Here is a 16,746-nt window from a genome sequence, read left to right on the forward strand (position 1 = left end):
ATCTTGCTGCTTTTTCCCGACGGAATGATAAAATCACAAACATTGAAAAACAATTATGAAACCCAGTAAGTGGGTAAACACCGATGTTGAAATATGAGTGATTTTCCAAGGTTACCTGTAAACCTTAATGACTGGCGGAGAGCCACATCAGAGTGTTGACAACTTCCTTTAATTTCAGAAGTCAAAGGAAGGGTATCGTCCAGGTTTATAAGGACTTGAATAGACTTTCCTCTGAAGAAAGTTGAAAGAGGTTTGATCAATTTTGTAGGGCCAAACACAGGCTGAATGGGAGGTTCTTGAACCGGAACATATTCCCATACGAAAAAATAGCCAATTTTGAGAAAAAACTCGTAACGAGAACCTGACTGAAAGGAACGAGTCCTTAAAAAATGTATTTCACATAAAACTCTTGGTAAAAGCGACGCTTTTAAGCAACTGATGTTTTCTGTCTGGAAAGGTTCGGTATAATGAACTTCATTTGATCGGGTCTATCACCAGAAACATGGGCCCTAGGCCTTTGACGCCTTTGGGTACCAGGAAAACGAGCGTACGTGAAGAAACGGTGTCATGAAAAGGGGAATCTTTCATAAAGATCCTTTAGTAACCTATGAAGTGTTGGAATAATACAAGAGCCTCCTTACCCGATACGTGGGTAAAAGTAGAGACATATAGGGATGGAATATTAAAAACCGAAGGCTCATCTCTGAGAACCCAGAATGATGTGGAGAGTACACAGTACGGTTTTGGGGGGATTTTTAAGGCACAAGGCGCTATAAGTGGTATTACTCTGCGAGTCTAATTGACTTCCATTCGGGATAAAGGACGAGAAAAGGTCACCTTTTGACAATCGTCAACGCTTATTCTGGCAACTAAGTTTTTTCATGAGTTATTGGAAGGGTGCAAATGCACATTTCAAGTGGATTGATAATTGGTCAAGCTGTCTCCTCAACGTTTACTACAAAAGGGGGAACTATATAACTTTGTTCAGAAAAGAAGTATGACTGTATAATGCACCATATCTTTTCATCTCCCTTTTTTGGTGACAGCTTGAGGGTAGCTCTGCAAGGGTTACGACCTGGTTCAGGCTGCAAGAAACACTCTGTTCGCAGCTTTTGTGAAAAAAACACAAAAAGAGCCATAGTTGTAATTTTGAACAAATTTACTGTGGTTAAATTAAGTTTCTATTTATCTGTCTGATGTCTCAAAACAGATTTATAAGCATTTGCTTGCTCCGTGGTTACTTTCATTATCACATAAGTCGGGCCTCAATCATTTTCGATACAATCGTGAAGGCCATTCAGGGGGCCAGTGGTATTTTAGAAGTCAAGGTAAACAGGCAGTAAACATTGAACCTTGTCCCTTTCGTGGACAGAATATCTCATTCAAACAGTATTCAAAGGGAAACTTGATTCGACAACTGCTGATCAAGTTTTGGGAGCGGATAGTGCATCCACTTCATGAGTTCCCCAGTCTCCCAGAATAAGAAGATATTGCTAATAAAATAATTTTTCTCCGAAAGTTAGTATCCACAGATTTGGGGAAAGAGGATAATGGTTTCCAGGAGGTTGAGTTGGCAACTGAGTCGAACAGACCATGATCATCGAGAGCTTGTACGGAAATGGTGGCACGTGAAATCCTGCGGGAAGCAGTGTCAAACATAAAATTTTGGCAACCTTTACCGAAAACAAATTCAATAGATCATTTAACAGTGATAATTGAATGTTGTCGTCTAACATTACTAATGCCTTAACAATGGATCATGCCAGCAATATCGAAAATGAAGAGGATCGCCACAATTCAACTGCTTGCTGGATTTCACTTACTGTGCCTTTGGTAGTATCATCCGAATGTTAAGTGCGTCCTCGTGCAATGAAGATAAACCTGAGCTCAGCAGGCATCTTATTGGTCTAGGTCTCCTAAAGTCAAAAAAAGGAGATGCAAAGAAGCTGCGTGAATGCTTTGTAGAAGAAATCCTTTAAGAAGAAAATTAACTTGGTTTTCATGTTACGTCATAAAATTCAGAAATCTAAATTCACTAGGCCTGCTAAATTTTCGTTGTCATTAGGCGAAAGATAAACTAAAAATATATATTTTTGCAAATTTCCAGATCGATAGTGTCATTCGTTTTTAAAACAGAGCATTTTAAATATTTGACTTTCCGTCGTATGTGACATCAAGCTGAGTGCCGTGACAAAGCTGTTTTGTTTGAAAAAAGGCCTTTCCTTTCCATTTTGTGCAGAATAAACATTTCAGATATAATAAGTGGTGTTTATGTGAAAGTGTACTAGCCCTTGAGCCAAGGATGGCCGCTGTTGTAAACAGAATTGAGTTCCAGATGGTTTCTCTGACATCACGGCGGCCATTACTGTGTCCCTCGGCAGGACACAGTTATGGCGGCTCCATACTAAGCTTTATAAATTTGCGTGGAAAGGTTCGGAAAATAACTCGCGAACGGTACACCGCACAGACCCGAAACTTGGAGAAAGTGTTTATCTATTTATCATCTAAAATATTTGAAATTTATAGCTTCTGTGGTTGAATGGTTTCGAATTTATTTTTTGATTGCGTGACAGTGAAAACCAGCAATTCAAGACAGAAACGTAATCTCTCGAACAGCGCAGGAGTTTAGGAGACAGGGAGTGTTTGATACGGCTGTTGGTGATTTTGTCATGAAAGTCTGCGTAGAGTTGCTTCGGGTTCCAATCATAGTTGACACATCTCTAACGACTCTGCCATACGTCCCATTTGTTCCAAGCCGTCCTCTCTCCAGAGGCTTACCATTATTATGGAGGCTGGTCATTATGATGCAACGAGAGAAAGGCAGTTAGGTAATGTAAGCTTCACTTTTGTCAATATCAGGTATGAAAAGAACTAAAAATCAAAATCAACACAGAGCAAAAACAAACATTTCTTCAAACGATCAATTTATTTTTTCACAAATCTCGAGTACATTTTAAAATCTTAAAGGGGCGGGGGGAGGGGGGGGGGAACTAAGCCAAGTACCTTAAACTTAAAATTAGACCAATTATCCGCACATAGAACAATCTAAATACCGGTAATTCTAATTTCTACTTTTAAGACATTTAGACTTGAGTAGTTCTGTCGCAGCTCGATAAATAAATCTCGAATTATCAAAAGTTCTTTTTGTGTCTTCAAAACGCATTAAGCCATGTTTTATGAAGGAGAGCTCGAACTCGTCACAACTAGCAAGAACTCACGTGATGAATTTTCCCACCGAATTTTTGTGATAGCAATACATTCGATCCGAGGATCATGACCTTTCATTCTCAGTTTTCCGTCGGGGCCTGTTATGTTCTGGCCTGCTCCTTTGTATTCTGCAATTTAGGTGGTTTTCACTGTTACGCCAATTGCTTGGGCACCAACATGGCGACCGGAAATCAACAAAAACATCCGGCATTCATTTCTGCTACAAAAAGCGGTCAGACCACCATCATGAACAAGTAAACATTCAGATAAACACTTCTCGCAAAATTTCATTTCAAGATGAAGTATTTTTTTAAGTATTGCACATGTGACAGCCTTCAGGCGTCCATCTTTGGTCTCGTGTGTCGTGAAACTCAGAATTTTAAAATGCACTATTTTAAGGACGGCGAATGCAATCAAGCTAAGAACCTTCAACAAAATTTATATTACGGACGTCCAATAGTCAGTGAGGGTTAAAAACTCAGGGGTCTTTCGATTCTGGATTTTAGAATTTTGATGACGTCACGTGAAAACCAAGAATTGCAATAGACACGTTTGTTCTAAAAACGTCAAACTTTTGGGCTGGGGCTTAGCCAGGACAGAAAGTTCAAATTCTATGTGTGGTTTTGACACGTCAAACCCGGCCCTTAAAAAGTCTTTCGTACTTCTTGCTTGAGAAACCGCCCAGTTCCCCGTCCCCTCCCCTCTCTCTAAGTTTTCGGGAGACTTCCGGTTGAGGTAAGAAACTTGATTTTGATATTATCAAATAACGTATGCATGAAGTCAGGTCAAGCAATCGAGGCGATATCAAATCGTGCGAGCCCAGCATTTGAATTTATTTCATCGGCTTCAACAGATCTTAAGATTGATATAGAACCTCGATACAACCAGTACAACGAAGGGTCAAGGGCTGGCAAAGCTCTCGTTCATCAAACATGGCTTTCTTTTATGGTCATCGTTTTCTAGTTTTTCTTCGTTTTCTAGGGCGTCTTCGCGTTCTGGAAGGTCTTCATTTTCTAGGCGTCTTACTGTGCCTTTGGTAGTATCATCCGAATGTTAAGTGCGTCCTCGTGCAATGAAGATAAACCTGAGCTCAGCAGGCATCTTATTGGTCTAGGGGGTCTTCGGTTTTGGGTCTCCGGTCTTCGTTTTCTAGACACCCCATGTAAACTTACTTCCGGATTGCGTGTGTCAGCGCACGTTAAAATGACCCGGCCCCCACGGTGTCAATATTTCGGCTTCCTGATCCACCGTGCACTCTTAAGAAGTTCCGAAAATGTGATTTGATGTAAATTTATTTATTACACTAAACGATGGTTTCATTTCTTTACACATGAGCTTCAACTGAAGGTTATTTTTCACTTTTACTAACGCAGAGGAATAGCATGTAAAATTACTTACGTTCTACAACTCCATCTACACAATTATTTTTGTCCACACATTTTTTGTCTACACACGACAACTTCCGTCCACATGCGCTTCACTGTAACATCTCCTTCTTTGTGCTTGGGCACAAGAATGAGCTAAAATGCCACAGTTAAATTGGAGCAATTATCATGAACGTTGATGAAGAGAATTGAATGTATGACCTAATATATCTTCACCCAATGTAACAATCAACCCTTCAGTGTGTAAAGGAATTAGCTAGGGGAGTTTATTAAAAACATACCATGGTACATGTACCGGTATATTGCAATTCCTGAGTTTTTATTGGATTACAGGTCATGATATATGGACTCATATACCATGGACTACAAAAAAGGTAGGTGTATATGTTAGCGAGAACAGTAGAGGAGCACCAATACTGCAATAGTCTGGTAGTTTTTAATAAAACAATTATTCGACTTATGCCTGTTGGATATGAGAAAGTTATGCAAATGTAGCTACGCATCTGGTTGGCTATCTACCATCTCATTATTTTTTTGTCAATTGTAAATACAACAGGTTCTTAGCATATTTTTGTCTGATTGTAATTTATATCGTTTTTTAATCTTTTTACTTTCATATGTAAATGCACTGAGACATATGTAAAGTGCATGCTAAGTACTGTTATTATTATTATTATTATTATTATTATTATTATTATTATTATTATTATTATTATTATTATTATTATTATTATTATTATATCCAATGTGCACTTATGGAAAAATTATCGTTAAGTATGAAATTTTTGGCATCCCAAATGAGAGTCACATCTTGAGTGTTTGCCTGTACTTTGTTTGGTGAAGGCACATTGCCTCTTTAAAAATATAGAATAAATATTCTTTGCTGTTTAAACACATCTCTGTAAAATTATTACATATATAATATATTTATATTTTAGTATCACTTTAAGTGATGCCCACTTGTAATACACACTACAGGTGACAGTCATATGTAGCAGAGCTGACACTTGCCACACTGACACTATTGACTCAAAACACAGCTGGTGTCAACAGGGGCTCTCAATTAAGCCAAAGATTTTTATGATTCTTTCATACTTCAATATTCTTTCAGAGTTAAGTATTTTCAAAAGTTCTGAATGCCAAGATCTTTCTACTGTAGGTGTCAAACATATATTATTGGTAATGCATGACATTGCAGCTGAAAAAACGTTGACAAAGTTTCCTCTTGGCTTGGCAGTCACCTTGCTAACACCAATCAAATGGTCTCAGCCCAGTTCACCAGTCGCACCACCATAATATACTTGTAACCCTCAATTCAAGGGCCTAGGTATGATAGAGTCGATAGACCAAATTGAGAAATGAATGAAGTCCTTTTTGTAAGCCCAGTCACCACTTCTGAGGGTGTCACGACCCTGGCAAGAGTAACATCATGGGTGATGCACAGGACAGTGTTAGACAGGAAGAGTGCTGGAAACTGTCTTTGTTACTGCAGATGAGAAAAGCTTTGTAAAAAACTTCATGCCTGTTGTACCACCTGGAATGTAACTGACAAAGTACCTTGGAAGAAAAACAAATCAGGCTTTGGTTACTAGACTGCCGACATGATAGACTTGTAAACCTGTTAGTAGAGCATATCATTGACACAGATTTTCCCCTTTCTGAAAGGCATATGACTTGAAATATGTGATAATAATATTATCATGTCAGACTTGTTGCTGGATACTACATGTGTATTTTGCACTAAATTTAGCAACAATTACAATTTATATAGGTATGCAATGCGTAAAAGGGCAACAGTTGCATAGCCGTCTGCACACACTGCATGCCTGTAATGCTAGGTTCTAATAACCATATTACTAAATGTTGTTTAGTGGCTCTTTTTATGTATTGCCCAGGAATCGCATTAACCATAGGAAGGCCTGATTCCTCTGAATTAATACTTACCATATTAGAGCAAGGATTTGTGCTACAGCAAAAACTGCTGTTAGTACTGTGCTTTTTACCTGGAAAAAGAATTTAAAATATTTGGCACCTTAATTTAATTACATGACTGTACATTATACAATATCATAATAAAAGAAAGTTACAATCAATATAACTCATGTCACAAGTCACTGAGCATGCAACTGAGGAAGCTGACATTTCATTTTACATCAGGCTGGCATCCATTCAGAGTGGATGAAAGTTATGAATTTTTACAGTATTTAATTTAATTAATTAAAACACTGACTTTTAGAAGTAAATGGATGATAGCAGGACTGTCATTGAGGGATGTAACCCAGTGTTCTCACCAGGCTGCGGCCTTGCGGGATTCCCACACAAAAAATCGAGTTGGCCCACTACAAGCTAAGAAGATGCGCCCATTAAGGTGCAGGAGCAAGATATGAGTCAAACGGATTTTTGAATGATAATTGAGTAGTTTTAATGGTCAATCGAACACCCCAGTTTTTTTCTAATTAAAGTGAATAAAAACACTTTATAACAACATTAAAAGCCTTTAAATTTATTGTCTTTACCTTCGTTGGTCACAAGTATGTAGCGAAATTTGGCGCAAGCATTGTTAATGAATCCACAGGGAGCCCAGGCTCACGCTTTGACAACTCGGTCAAAATGGCGGCATCAAAATTATAAGGATTTGTAGAAACTTTACAGCAAAAATTTATTTCGAAAGAAAATATAATAAACAGCTAGTAAAGTTCACATTTTACATCATGTGTTGTCTCTGTCTTGTTTCTTGATTGTTTTAAAGCATTTAAACCCTATTTAACTGATATTTTTAATATTTAGTTTACTCTTACCTAAATTTATTCAAGGGTGAACACTTCCGACGCTCGATAAACACCACTGTTCGACCAAAAACAAGCCAAAAATTGCTTTCATGCAATTCCATCCACTCACTCCAAAATTTCGCATGGGTATAGTTCAAAGACCATACTTTCACTACAGTAGATTTTTGAACCGGCTGCCTCTCTCTGCGATTTAAGAATGCGAAAAAATAACCAAGGACATTTGCACTGGAATAAAAAATGCGTACACTTGCTTTCAATTCAATCCTTCAGTCTTTGTTCAATTTTTAAAATATTTAATCGAGACATTTACGATATCTTAATTTAAGCTCGAATTTTTCATTAAACGTGTCAACATGTGGCTAATACGCATGTAGTTTAAGCTAATCTTAAGACTTTTCATTTAGCGAAGCCACTTTGAACGAAAGTTCAGTTCTAGAGCTATTGTCCTTTGCTTCGTTACATTGTTGATGATGTTGTTGTCAGTAGTTGCTTGTTTTCCTTTGTAACGTGCAATGAATTTAATTTGCAAGGGTTTTGCAAACTTCCTCCCTCACGGTACACCAGTGAGTCTAGAATTGTATGTGAGGCAAAATCACCCTGTGGGTACTCAGGCCAGTGTATATGTGTATATGTGACCTTCACCCTCGAAGGTCTCGTTTACCTCCCTCCCCTACGGGAAAAAAAGTGTCGTCGCCCTGACAACTATCTCCCAATTATAGCTTGTGGCTGCACGTGAAGGGCAAGGCTAATTAAAAATGCGTCCACTCTATCGGAGTTAAGGCATTGGAGAAAGCATTTTTGCTTTGTCGTGTGCCTGTACCTAGAATCTGTAGGCCATCACAATGGTTAATATTAACATGTAGGGTTTTGCAAAAATCCCTTATGGTACATCTGCGAGTCTAGATTTATACGTAAGGCAAAATCACCCTGTGGGTACTCGGGCCAGTGTACATGTGTAAGGCAGAGCACCCTCGAAGGTCTCGTTTGACTCCCTCCCCTACGAGGAAAAAGTGTCGTCGCCCTGACAACTATCGCCCAATCATTGCGTGAGGCTGCACGTGAAGGGCAAGGCTAATTAAAAATATGTCCACTCTATCGGAGTCAAGGTGTTGGAGAAAGCCAAAAGTGTACAAACCTTGGTTATTTTTTCCGCATTCTTAAATCGCAGAGAGAGGCAGCCGGTTCAAAAACTTACTGTATCGAAAGTATGGTCTTCGAACTATACCCATGCGAAATTTTGGAGTGAGCGGATGAAATTGAAAGCAATTTTTGGCTTGTTGTTGTCGAACAGCGGTATTTATCGAGCGTCGGAAGTGTTCACCCTTGAATAAATTTAGGTAAGAGTAAACTAAAATTAAAAATATCAGTTAAACAGGGTTTAAATGCTTTAAAACAATCAAGAAACAAGACAGAGACAACATATGATGTAAAATGTGAACTTTACTAGCTGTTTATTATATTTTCTTTCAAAATAAATTTTTGCTGTAAAGTTTCATACAAATCCTTATAATTTTGACGCCGCCATTTTGACCGAGTTTTCAAAGCGTGAGCCTGGGCTCCCTGTGTTGAATCGTAAACGTCTTGGCCGCCATATTGGATCAGTTTGTACTTCATGTAACACATCATTTGGAGTGCGGGCTCAGGTTATTCGTACCACATGATTTTTGTTGACACAGTTGATACACCATGGCACAACAGAGCATGGCAGCATGGGAATGCTTAAGAGCATAATTTAAAAGTTTTACAAGGATTCATTTTCTAATTTTCATAAACTTGCTGCTGTGGCATTGACATAATTTGCCCATTCATAATGCAGACTATGAGAGAGGTTTTAGACTTCAAAATAACCTTAAAAATTGTCAGAGGTCAGAGAAAAAGACTTATAGCAGAGAGGCTGGACACACTGATGGTAATTTCAGCTGAAGGACCACCATTGCAAGAGTTAATTCCCATTTAAACATGCATTGATGATTAAAAGGCAGAGAAATCACGAAGGATTTTTTCACATCAGCCATGATTTGCGAGTAACTTTGTCCCCCTAATGTTGTAACAGGGCCCCTATTTTTCAGCAGAGGGGGCCCTGGATTCCCCAGGGCAATATCCTGGTGAGAATACTGAGTAACCCACAACACCTGTTTTGGCTGAGTTCCCTTGAAGCTACAAGCAAAGATGTCAATAATTTGGTGTTAATAATTATTGTTACACTTGCATACAGAGCAAAATGCTATGGGTGATAACTTCCATTATCAGAACATTTTAAATACCGGTAATATCTTTGAGGAAAAGAAACTACTGCTTAGTAAATTAAATGAATATAAAAGTACTACAAAAAAATCAAATAACAATTCAATAGAATCAAATAAAATGTATTACACAAAACTAATTATAACTATAGCTATTACACAATGTAATAAATAAAATGGATATATGCCATATTATAAATTTTTAACAAACTGCTTACAATCATAGCCATGTACAGTGTAGCAAACATTGATCCAAAGTAAGCGGCAGTAAAAGGAAGCCTTTCAAGTGAGCACAAATGCTTGGCATGATTAACAGGACCCCACAGTAGCGAAAAACTGAAACAAAACAGAACAAGAGTGTGCTGTAAACAAAAACCTATAACAGTGAAATGAACTTCCATCTAAATATCAAAACTAAATGTTCAATGCTCACATCTGAAGACTAAATTATCCATGTCACATGACTGTGCAATATGATAGTAAATGAAGCTGTAAACACATTGTGTACACATATATATCAACACAGTGCTCTAAGCTCAAGTTTTTCTAATCAGAAGTCACCTCTTGGTGACTTCCTTTAACGAAATTGTCACCAAAATTAGAAAAAGTTTGGTCACAAAATTGAAGTGTTTTTAAGACAAGACATCTCATGTGACTTCACGTGAAGGTAATACCACTGGCCATGATGAGCCCAATTGAAATTGGTTGACAAATGCTCTGACACAATGATATGACACAAATGTTCCTGCCAAATTGCGCAGTTAATTATATCACCTGAAACTTAGCTGAATGGGGGAGTTGGCTAAAATCAGATGACATTCTGCAGGATTGACTAAAATTTCAACAAATCGTCAGCAAAACACAATTTACAGCTAGAAAATTGTGGTTCTACAGCACTTTGCAAGGTCTGACAAGCTACATGACAGTATGAATTGTACAGGATATCTTTTATGTATGGTAACAGTGACTTGGCCATATATATTGGCATAGGCGTGATAATTTGTTGAATAATAAAAAATGGATAACATTATTACTGACTGTAAACACTTTCAGATAAACCACACTCTGAATTAAGAAGGGCATTTTATGTGGAAGTTTCATGTTAACAAGAATTTTTTCCCAAAGAACCAGACTTAAAACACACACCCATGCTATACCCGTGTATCTACAAGGACATTGGGATGCCATTTAAAGAGAAAATCCTTACTAAAAGCCATTACTGAAAATCTATCAAGAAATGTACAGTCAAAACAGAGGAGAAATGAGCAGCCCTTTACTACACAAACACAGACAACATCTAGTTGTAAAAAGGATTGCACACTTACATGAACACAAGCAACGACTAGTGCTTACTTTTTTACAGTTTCATTAAGTCTATTTGTTTATACAGCTAATCATTTTGTTAGTCTTTTCTTTTAACATGTTATCTAGAAAACATTTAAGAAATGTTTTTAAGATGTTGTTGCAGATAAGCCAAACCCCCAAATTGGAACAAAAATTTTGGATAAAAAAGGTACCACTTATCTGCAAGTTTTTGGGTTACAAGTGGTATATTTTTATTTTGTGCACATTACAATACCTTCCTATTGTAAACAAACTCCCCATTGTGTACAGAAGGACAAACTTCCTTGCCTTTAATAGCATGAAGGGTGCAACAAAGCCAGCCTAAAGTAAACCACTAATTGTGAGTTTTTTTTAGCAACCAAAGCAGACATTTGATTCCACATACAAAGTGTGTTTATTGTGGAATGCTCACATATACTGCCAACAGATCTTTCGACCATAACATCCACTAGAACTTATCACCAATAGATGAGTGTGGGGAAGGTGTCTGAAAGCTCTGTGGGAGCAGCAAGCAAGTGTGGGAGGTAAAAACAATGATGATCCTATGAGCGGCAACTGGTACAATCAAACTGAATTTCTCAGTGGACTCACCTAGAGGGAGGGGAGGAATGGGAGCAAAAGGGTTTCCCAAGCCTGTAATAAAGACACACAAGCAAAATGGTGAGACCTCAATGGGAGAGCTGCAACTTTACCGAGGCCTTACAGCAACCAGACTTAGTGAAAGAGAGCACTGGCCAGCATTGTCTCAAGTTTCACATTTAGTCCAATAAAATTGAGCGGTTTACGCAAATCAAAATTGTGTAGCTAACTTGCAGCCCTTTTTGTTTGGCCACTCACTGTTTCTGCACCATATATGAGAAGTTGTGGAACAGAAAAGTTCTTTCCTTCACAAAATTACAAGCAATTTTCCTTTAATTCAACTACCGACAGCAACGGGAAGTGTGATAAAACAGTGACACAGGCATTTTTAAATTTAGACAACAAACATGGGATCCCCCCCTGACAGGGCCTTGTTTCTGTGTTAAGGTTATAAGAGTTTGAAAACTAACTTACCATTACAAAACAGAAAATTCCCATCAAGAGGAAGAGAAAAAAACCTATGATTCTCTGAGTTCGAGACTGCAACAAAATCAATAAAAAAATAAAATATAATTTATAATAGTAAAAATAATATATTCTACAAGGTAAATTGGGTGTACGTGTGGATGTAAGCATACATGTATCACTGATGTATGCATATGTTGTGGTTTAAATTTTTCCATGGTTTAAAATTTTTCAGACCAGTTTGATTTTCATTTCCCTTTGTTTCGGATTATGATAATAAATTTTAGACAATGAAAATTAAATTAAACTGGCTTGAAAAATTTTAAACCAAAGATAAATTTAAACCACAACACCTATTATTATACATTGGTGTCACCAGCTTGATTTTGATTGGCTATAAGCACGCAGCTAATTCTTGCTTGCTGTTTCTCTTATGTCATACCTACAGACATTAGATTTTACATATGTAGAAGTGACGTCATACCTACAGACAATAGTTTTATGCATTCAGATTTTGCAGATTTTGTGCAGATTTTGTGCGCGCTCTTGTCTTTACAAGTGCAGCTCAGGAATGTGCATAATAAAACAATTATTGGATTCGGTTTTCGCATGATAGCGATAATTATCAAGGCCTCAGTTTCTGTTATCCGCCTCAGCCTTCGTCTTCGGCAGATAACAGAAACTTTGGCCTTGATAATTATCGCTATCATGCTCAACCTCATCCAATAATTGTTAATTGTAAGCTTCGGTATTTGTTTTGTTGCAGTTACAGTAACACTGCTACAATTATCAAAGTCATAAATATTGATGGGAAAGAAAGAATTACTGTACAATTATTTCTTTTTTTAATTCAAGACAACTCAGACCAGCAATGCTACGTAAGCTAAATTATTAAATTTAAATTTATAAATTCAATGGCACAATTTCAAAATTGGCCTACCAATGACGGTAAAATTGGATCTTTTTCTCCTTTTGCAAACCAATTTCCCCAACCATTTGCTGAGGAGGAATTAGAACTTTGACTGCTCTGAACACTTCCGGGGGAAGACGAGCCATTTTTCGATCTGGATCCAAAAGAAGCAAAATCTTTTAGAGCAGATATCTTGCTTTCCAAATCCATATTTTTCGATTTTCCTTTTTGCAAGATCGCGGGCTCAAGGAATCTGGGTACGAGATTAGACCGGTAGACGGAACTTACCGAGCTTACCTGGATCGACGCTTCCAAAGAAATCAGCACTGACTCTCATCTCCCTAATTGTACCCAGCGCTGATGTACGGCACCTCATGTGTTCTGCGCTCTGTTATTCTTGCTAGAAGTCTCCATCCTTTTTAATAAAAGAAGCCTGAAACTTTCACACCCGGGGTTCCACCGCAATCTTTTCCAACGCGTTCCCGGGAAAAAAGACATTTGAAAAGGGAGCACTGTATGCAGTCTAGATCCTCATATACACAAAGATCTCACTACACTCTGCTACTATTTGTTCAAGTCTTCTTTCACGTTTGGTTAGCAGAACTATTTACTTCCAGCCAGCTGTTCTACCGGAAGTACTTTTCCCGCCATAAAAATGTTCAAGACAACGCAGTGTATGACGTCATTGGAAAGGCCAAGGACAAACATGGCGGAAAAACATGGACGTTGTCAATGTGCAGCCAGATTCATTTGACGAAATATTGTACATACGGAAGTGAAAGCTAAAATAGCTGCTTAGTTTTTTTATTTTATTTTTCTTGCATGATCGTCACCATGAATCAAATGAAATAGAGTTAGTCGACAAGTAACAAAGTTAAGTCAGAAAATGAATGAATGGAAGTTTCGCTGAGTTGAAGTTTGGGATTTGCGTGTATTTACTTGGTAAGTGAAAGATTCTACGATTCAACATGCAGATTTTCGTGAATTTATTAAATGCAAAGAAGATTGCAGTGGAGGTGAAGCCTTTGGATACCGTGGAAACCCTAAAGAACACGATCTCACAAGCGACTGGACTTCCATTGTCTGTGCAATCGCTCCATTCGCAAAATGGCGCTAAGATTGAAAGTAGCTGTCGTTATCTGGGGGATTTGATAAAGCCAAATACGTTGATCAAATTGACTTACAAGCAGGATGCCTCAACAACTTCCTTTTATGTGAATGCAGTGACAGGAACTGGAAAAGTTTTAACCGTAACTCCTGAAGGAGGGAATTTATCCAGCGTCCATAACTTGAGAAGCAAATTATCGACAATGCTTGATCTGCCGGCAGAGAGCTTGTTTCTGCGCCTTGTCGACATGTCGCGCTTTGTAAATAAGGGTTTAGTGGCATTATTTGACAGTTTGGAGGAGTGTGGTGTAAGCAGTGGTTCTGTTTTGTACGTACAAATTCATCCATGGAAAGAAAAGTAAGTTGTTTATATAGAAGAGCTTTATTATAAAGTTAGGTCAGTCTTTGTAGTACGTGACCTCCTGAATGCAAATTAGTCAACTTGAGATTTTGTTTAATGAGAAAAGTAATTTATTTTCTTTAGGTGGTCCATGAACTGAAAAAAAAAAAAATTACACATGAATGATCAAGAGCCAACATTTCTCCAATGTATAGACCAAGAAAATACATGTTTTAAGTCAACATTTTTTTAATTTTTTCCTTTGTAATTTACAATTTCGTTTTGACGTCCATCCATTTCCATTTTAATTTTCCCTTTTATTCCCAATTCTATTTCATTTGACATTTTTATTTACATAATTTCACTACTTTGATATACATGCATATCCCAAGGGGCGGGGCCCTCCCCCACACACAAAAAAGGTGCCTTTGCAGCACAACTTATGTACAGGTGTATGTATGTGAGCGGATTTGCAAGAACCTGGTCGCCCACAAGCCAAAACATTCCAAGCTGTTACAAGTCCCCGGGCCTCCCCCCTGGCTAGAGATTGGCACGTCACGAGCCCACGTGACACCTGACACAGCAGCCAGGTCCCTTCTCAGCAGGGAACCCTCAAGCAATGTCAATCAAAATATTCAACAGCCCCTCACAGGGCATTCAAAATTTAACACAAACATATTGAAAATTTAACACTCCAAGCTCTTACAAGTCCCCGGGCCTCCCCCCCCCTGGCTAGAGATTGGTAGGTCACGAGCCCACATGTCACCTGACACAGCAGCCAGGTCCCTTCTCAGTAGGGAACCCTCAAGCAATGTCAATTAAAATATTCAACTGCCCCTCACAGGGCATTCAAAATTCAACACAAACATACTGAAAATTTAACACTCCAAGCTCTTACAAGTCCCCAGGCCTCCCCCCTGGCTAGAGATTGGCAGGTCACGAGCCCACGTGACACCTGACACAGTAGCCAGGTCCATTCTCAGTAGGGAACCCTCAAGCAATGTCAATTAAAATATTCAACAGCCCCTCACAGGGCATTCAAAAGCCCCAGTCCAAGCGAAAACCTGGGCGACCAGGTTTTTGCAAATCCTCTCAGATGTATGTTTGTATGTATGTATGTAACTGAAACAACAAATGACAGGTGTATTACCGGTGCATTTTGACCTTATCGTTACTAGGGCATAAATTTACATACAGTACATATCTTCTACTCAAAAAAGAGATTGAAATCAATATACTACTTTCGTATAATGCGATCATCAGGGTGAAAGTAGTTCAAAAAGGAACTGTTGTGACCAACAACATTTCTTTTCAGCACTGCTCTCACCTGGACGATCTTTAACTCTTTCGGTGCTGACTTTTCTGTTGACCTTACTCCCCCGCAGTGCTGCATTGTTTTCACAGTGCGTTGAATCACACAGTCACGCATGATATTCAACAATATCTTTCGTTCTATTCAAGCAATTTAATTAAGATTTTCAGGAGTTGTGCCTAACAAAATTCTACATCGTAAAAAGCAACCTTTTCATAATCTATTGCATTTTGGCCCTTTCAGCAATTTCGTTCGCCATCTGATAGCTTCCTTCCCAAGCGTGAAGGTTGAAACCATTGTTTTGCAATAGCCGCGTCTCAAATACTCAATCTGTTCATTGAAATCACTTGATTCGTATACCACAACTGTTATATTCTCGGCGAAAGTTGGCTAGAATCTTCTCCGAAGCACTCCTCGATTGAAAATTTCTCATTTGACGCCATGTTTAAATGTCCTTTAGCCGTAAACAGCAACATTGTAACATGAACTTCTCAATAATACTCCGCCATTATATGCAAACGGCAAAAGATCGTGCTCGTCACGCTTTCCCGTTCTCCTAGAGGGTATGTGAAGTAATTATTGATCATGGCGTCCCTATTGAAGAAAGTTTCGAAAGGAAATCTGGGATTGTTTATCATGTGGAGAAAACTCGACATTCACACTCAGAGTCACAAAATGAGATGTCGAGTTTTCTCGACAACCGCACCGAAAGAGTTAAACAATTTACTAAAACATAACACTTTGTTTATCAAGATTGAGTGGTAAATTAATAACCTGTTGGCCTACTTGAAAATACAAATAAGGGGAATTTACTGTAAAAATTATGAATGTTCTACATAATTGGGCAAGCTGTAGCAAGGATTTACTAGCCCAAAAATAATTTTTTACTGTCCTCCCCCAAAATTCTCATAAGCACTATTAAAAATATGCTTATAATGCTTCATTAAGTTCACTAGCCCAACTGCAAAATCTACAAGCCCCAGGCTAGCTAGTGGACACTAACTTCTTTGCACCCTGATATACCTCTGATTAATCAAGCTCAAGGTCTGTACTGTAAAATAAAGA

The 16,746-nt window shown here is 38.2% G+C and overlaps 3 protein-coding genes and 1 long non-coding RNA gene across 4 annotated transcripts in view; 2 read left to right on the top strand and 2 right to left on the bottom strand.

Moving 5' to 3' along the window:
- LOC144656004 (uncharacterized) overlaps positions 1-16,746 on the bottom strand; it is a 129,754-nt gene that overhangs the window by 98,411 nt on the left and 14,597 nt on the right. The gene's annotated exons all lie outside the window — the stretch shown is intronic.
- Positions 1-16,746, top strand: part of LOC144655987 (ATP-binding cassette sub-family F member 3-like) — a 103,392-nt gene that overhangs the window by 23,584 nt on the left and 63,062 nt on the right. The gene's annotated exons all lie outside the window — the stretch shown is intronic.
- LOC144656209 (uncharacterized) lies at positions 4,482-13,136 on the bottom strand. The gene is made up of 6 exons (XM_078516449.1): positions 12,953-13,136; positions 12,022-12,087; positions 11,204-11,289; positions 9,843-9,960; positions 6,537-6,595; positions 4,482-6,149 (listed from the first exon to the last, which is right to left on the bottom strand). The coding sequence occupies exons 1-6, from the start codon at positions 13,130-13,132 to the stop codon at positions 6,044-6,046; spliced, it is 615 nt and encodes a 204-aa protein (XP_078372575.1). The 5' UTR covers positions 13,133-13,136; the 3' UTR covers positions 4,482-6,043.
- The window catches only part of LOC144655985 (uncharacterized), a 38,875-nt gene continuing 35,752 nt past the window's right edge, over positions 13,624-16,746 (top strand). Inside the window, exon 1 of the mRNA XM_078516188.1 lies at positions 13,624-14,387. Within this exon, the coding sequence (XP_078372314.1) occupies positions 13,891-14,387 (497 nt within the window). The 5' untranslated portion in view covers positions 13,624-13,890. The remainder of the gene's footprint in view (positions 14,388-16,746) is intronic.

Source organism: Oculina patagonica, chromosome 6 (genome assembly GCF_052425735.1).
Source record: "Oculina patagonica isolate OP01 chromosome 6, crgOcupat, whole genome shotgun sequence".
NCBI classification, from domain to species: domain Eukaryota; kingdom Metazoa; phylum Cnidaria; class Anthozoa; order Scleractinia; family Oculinidae; genus Oculina; species Oculina patagonica.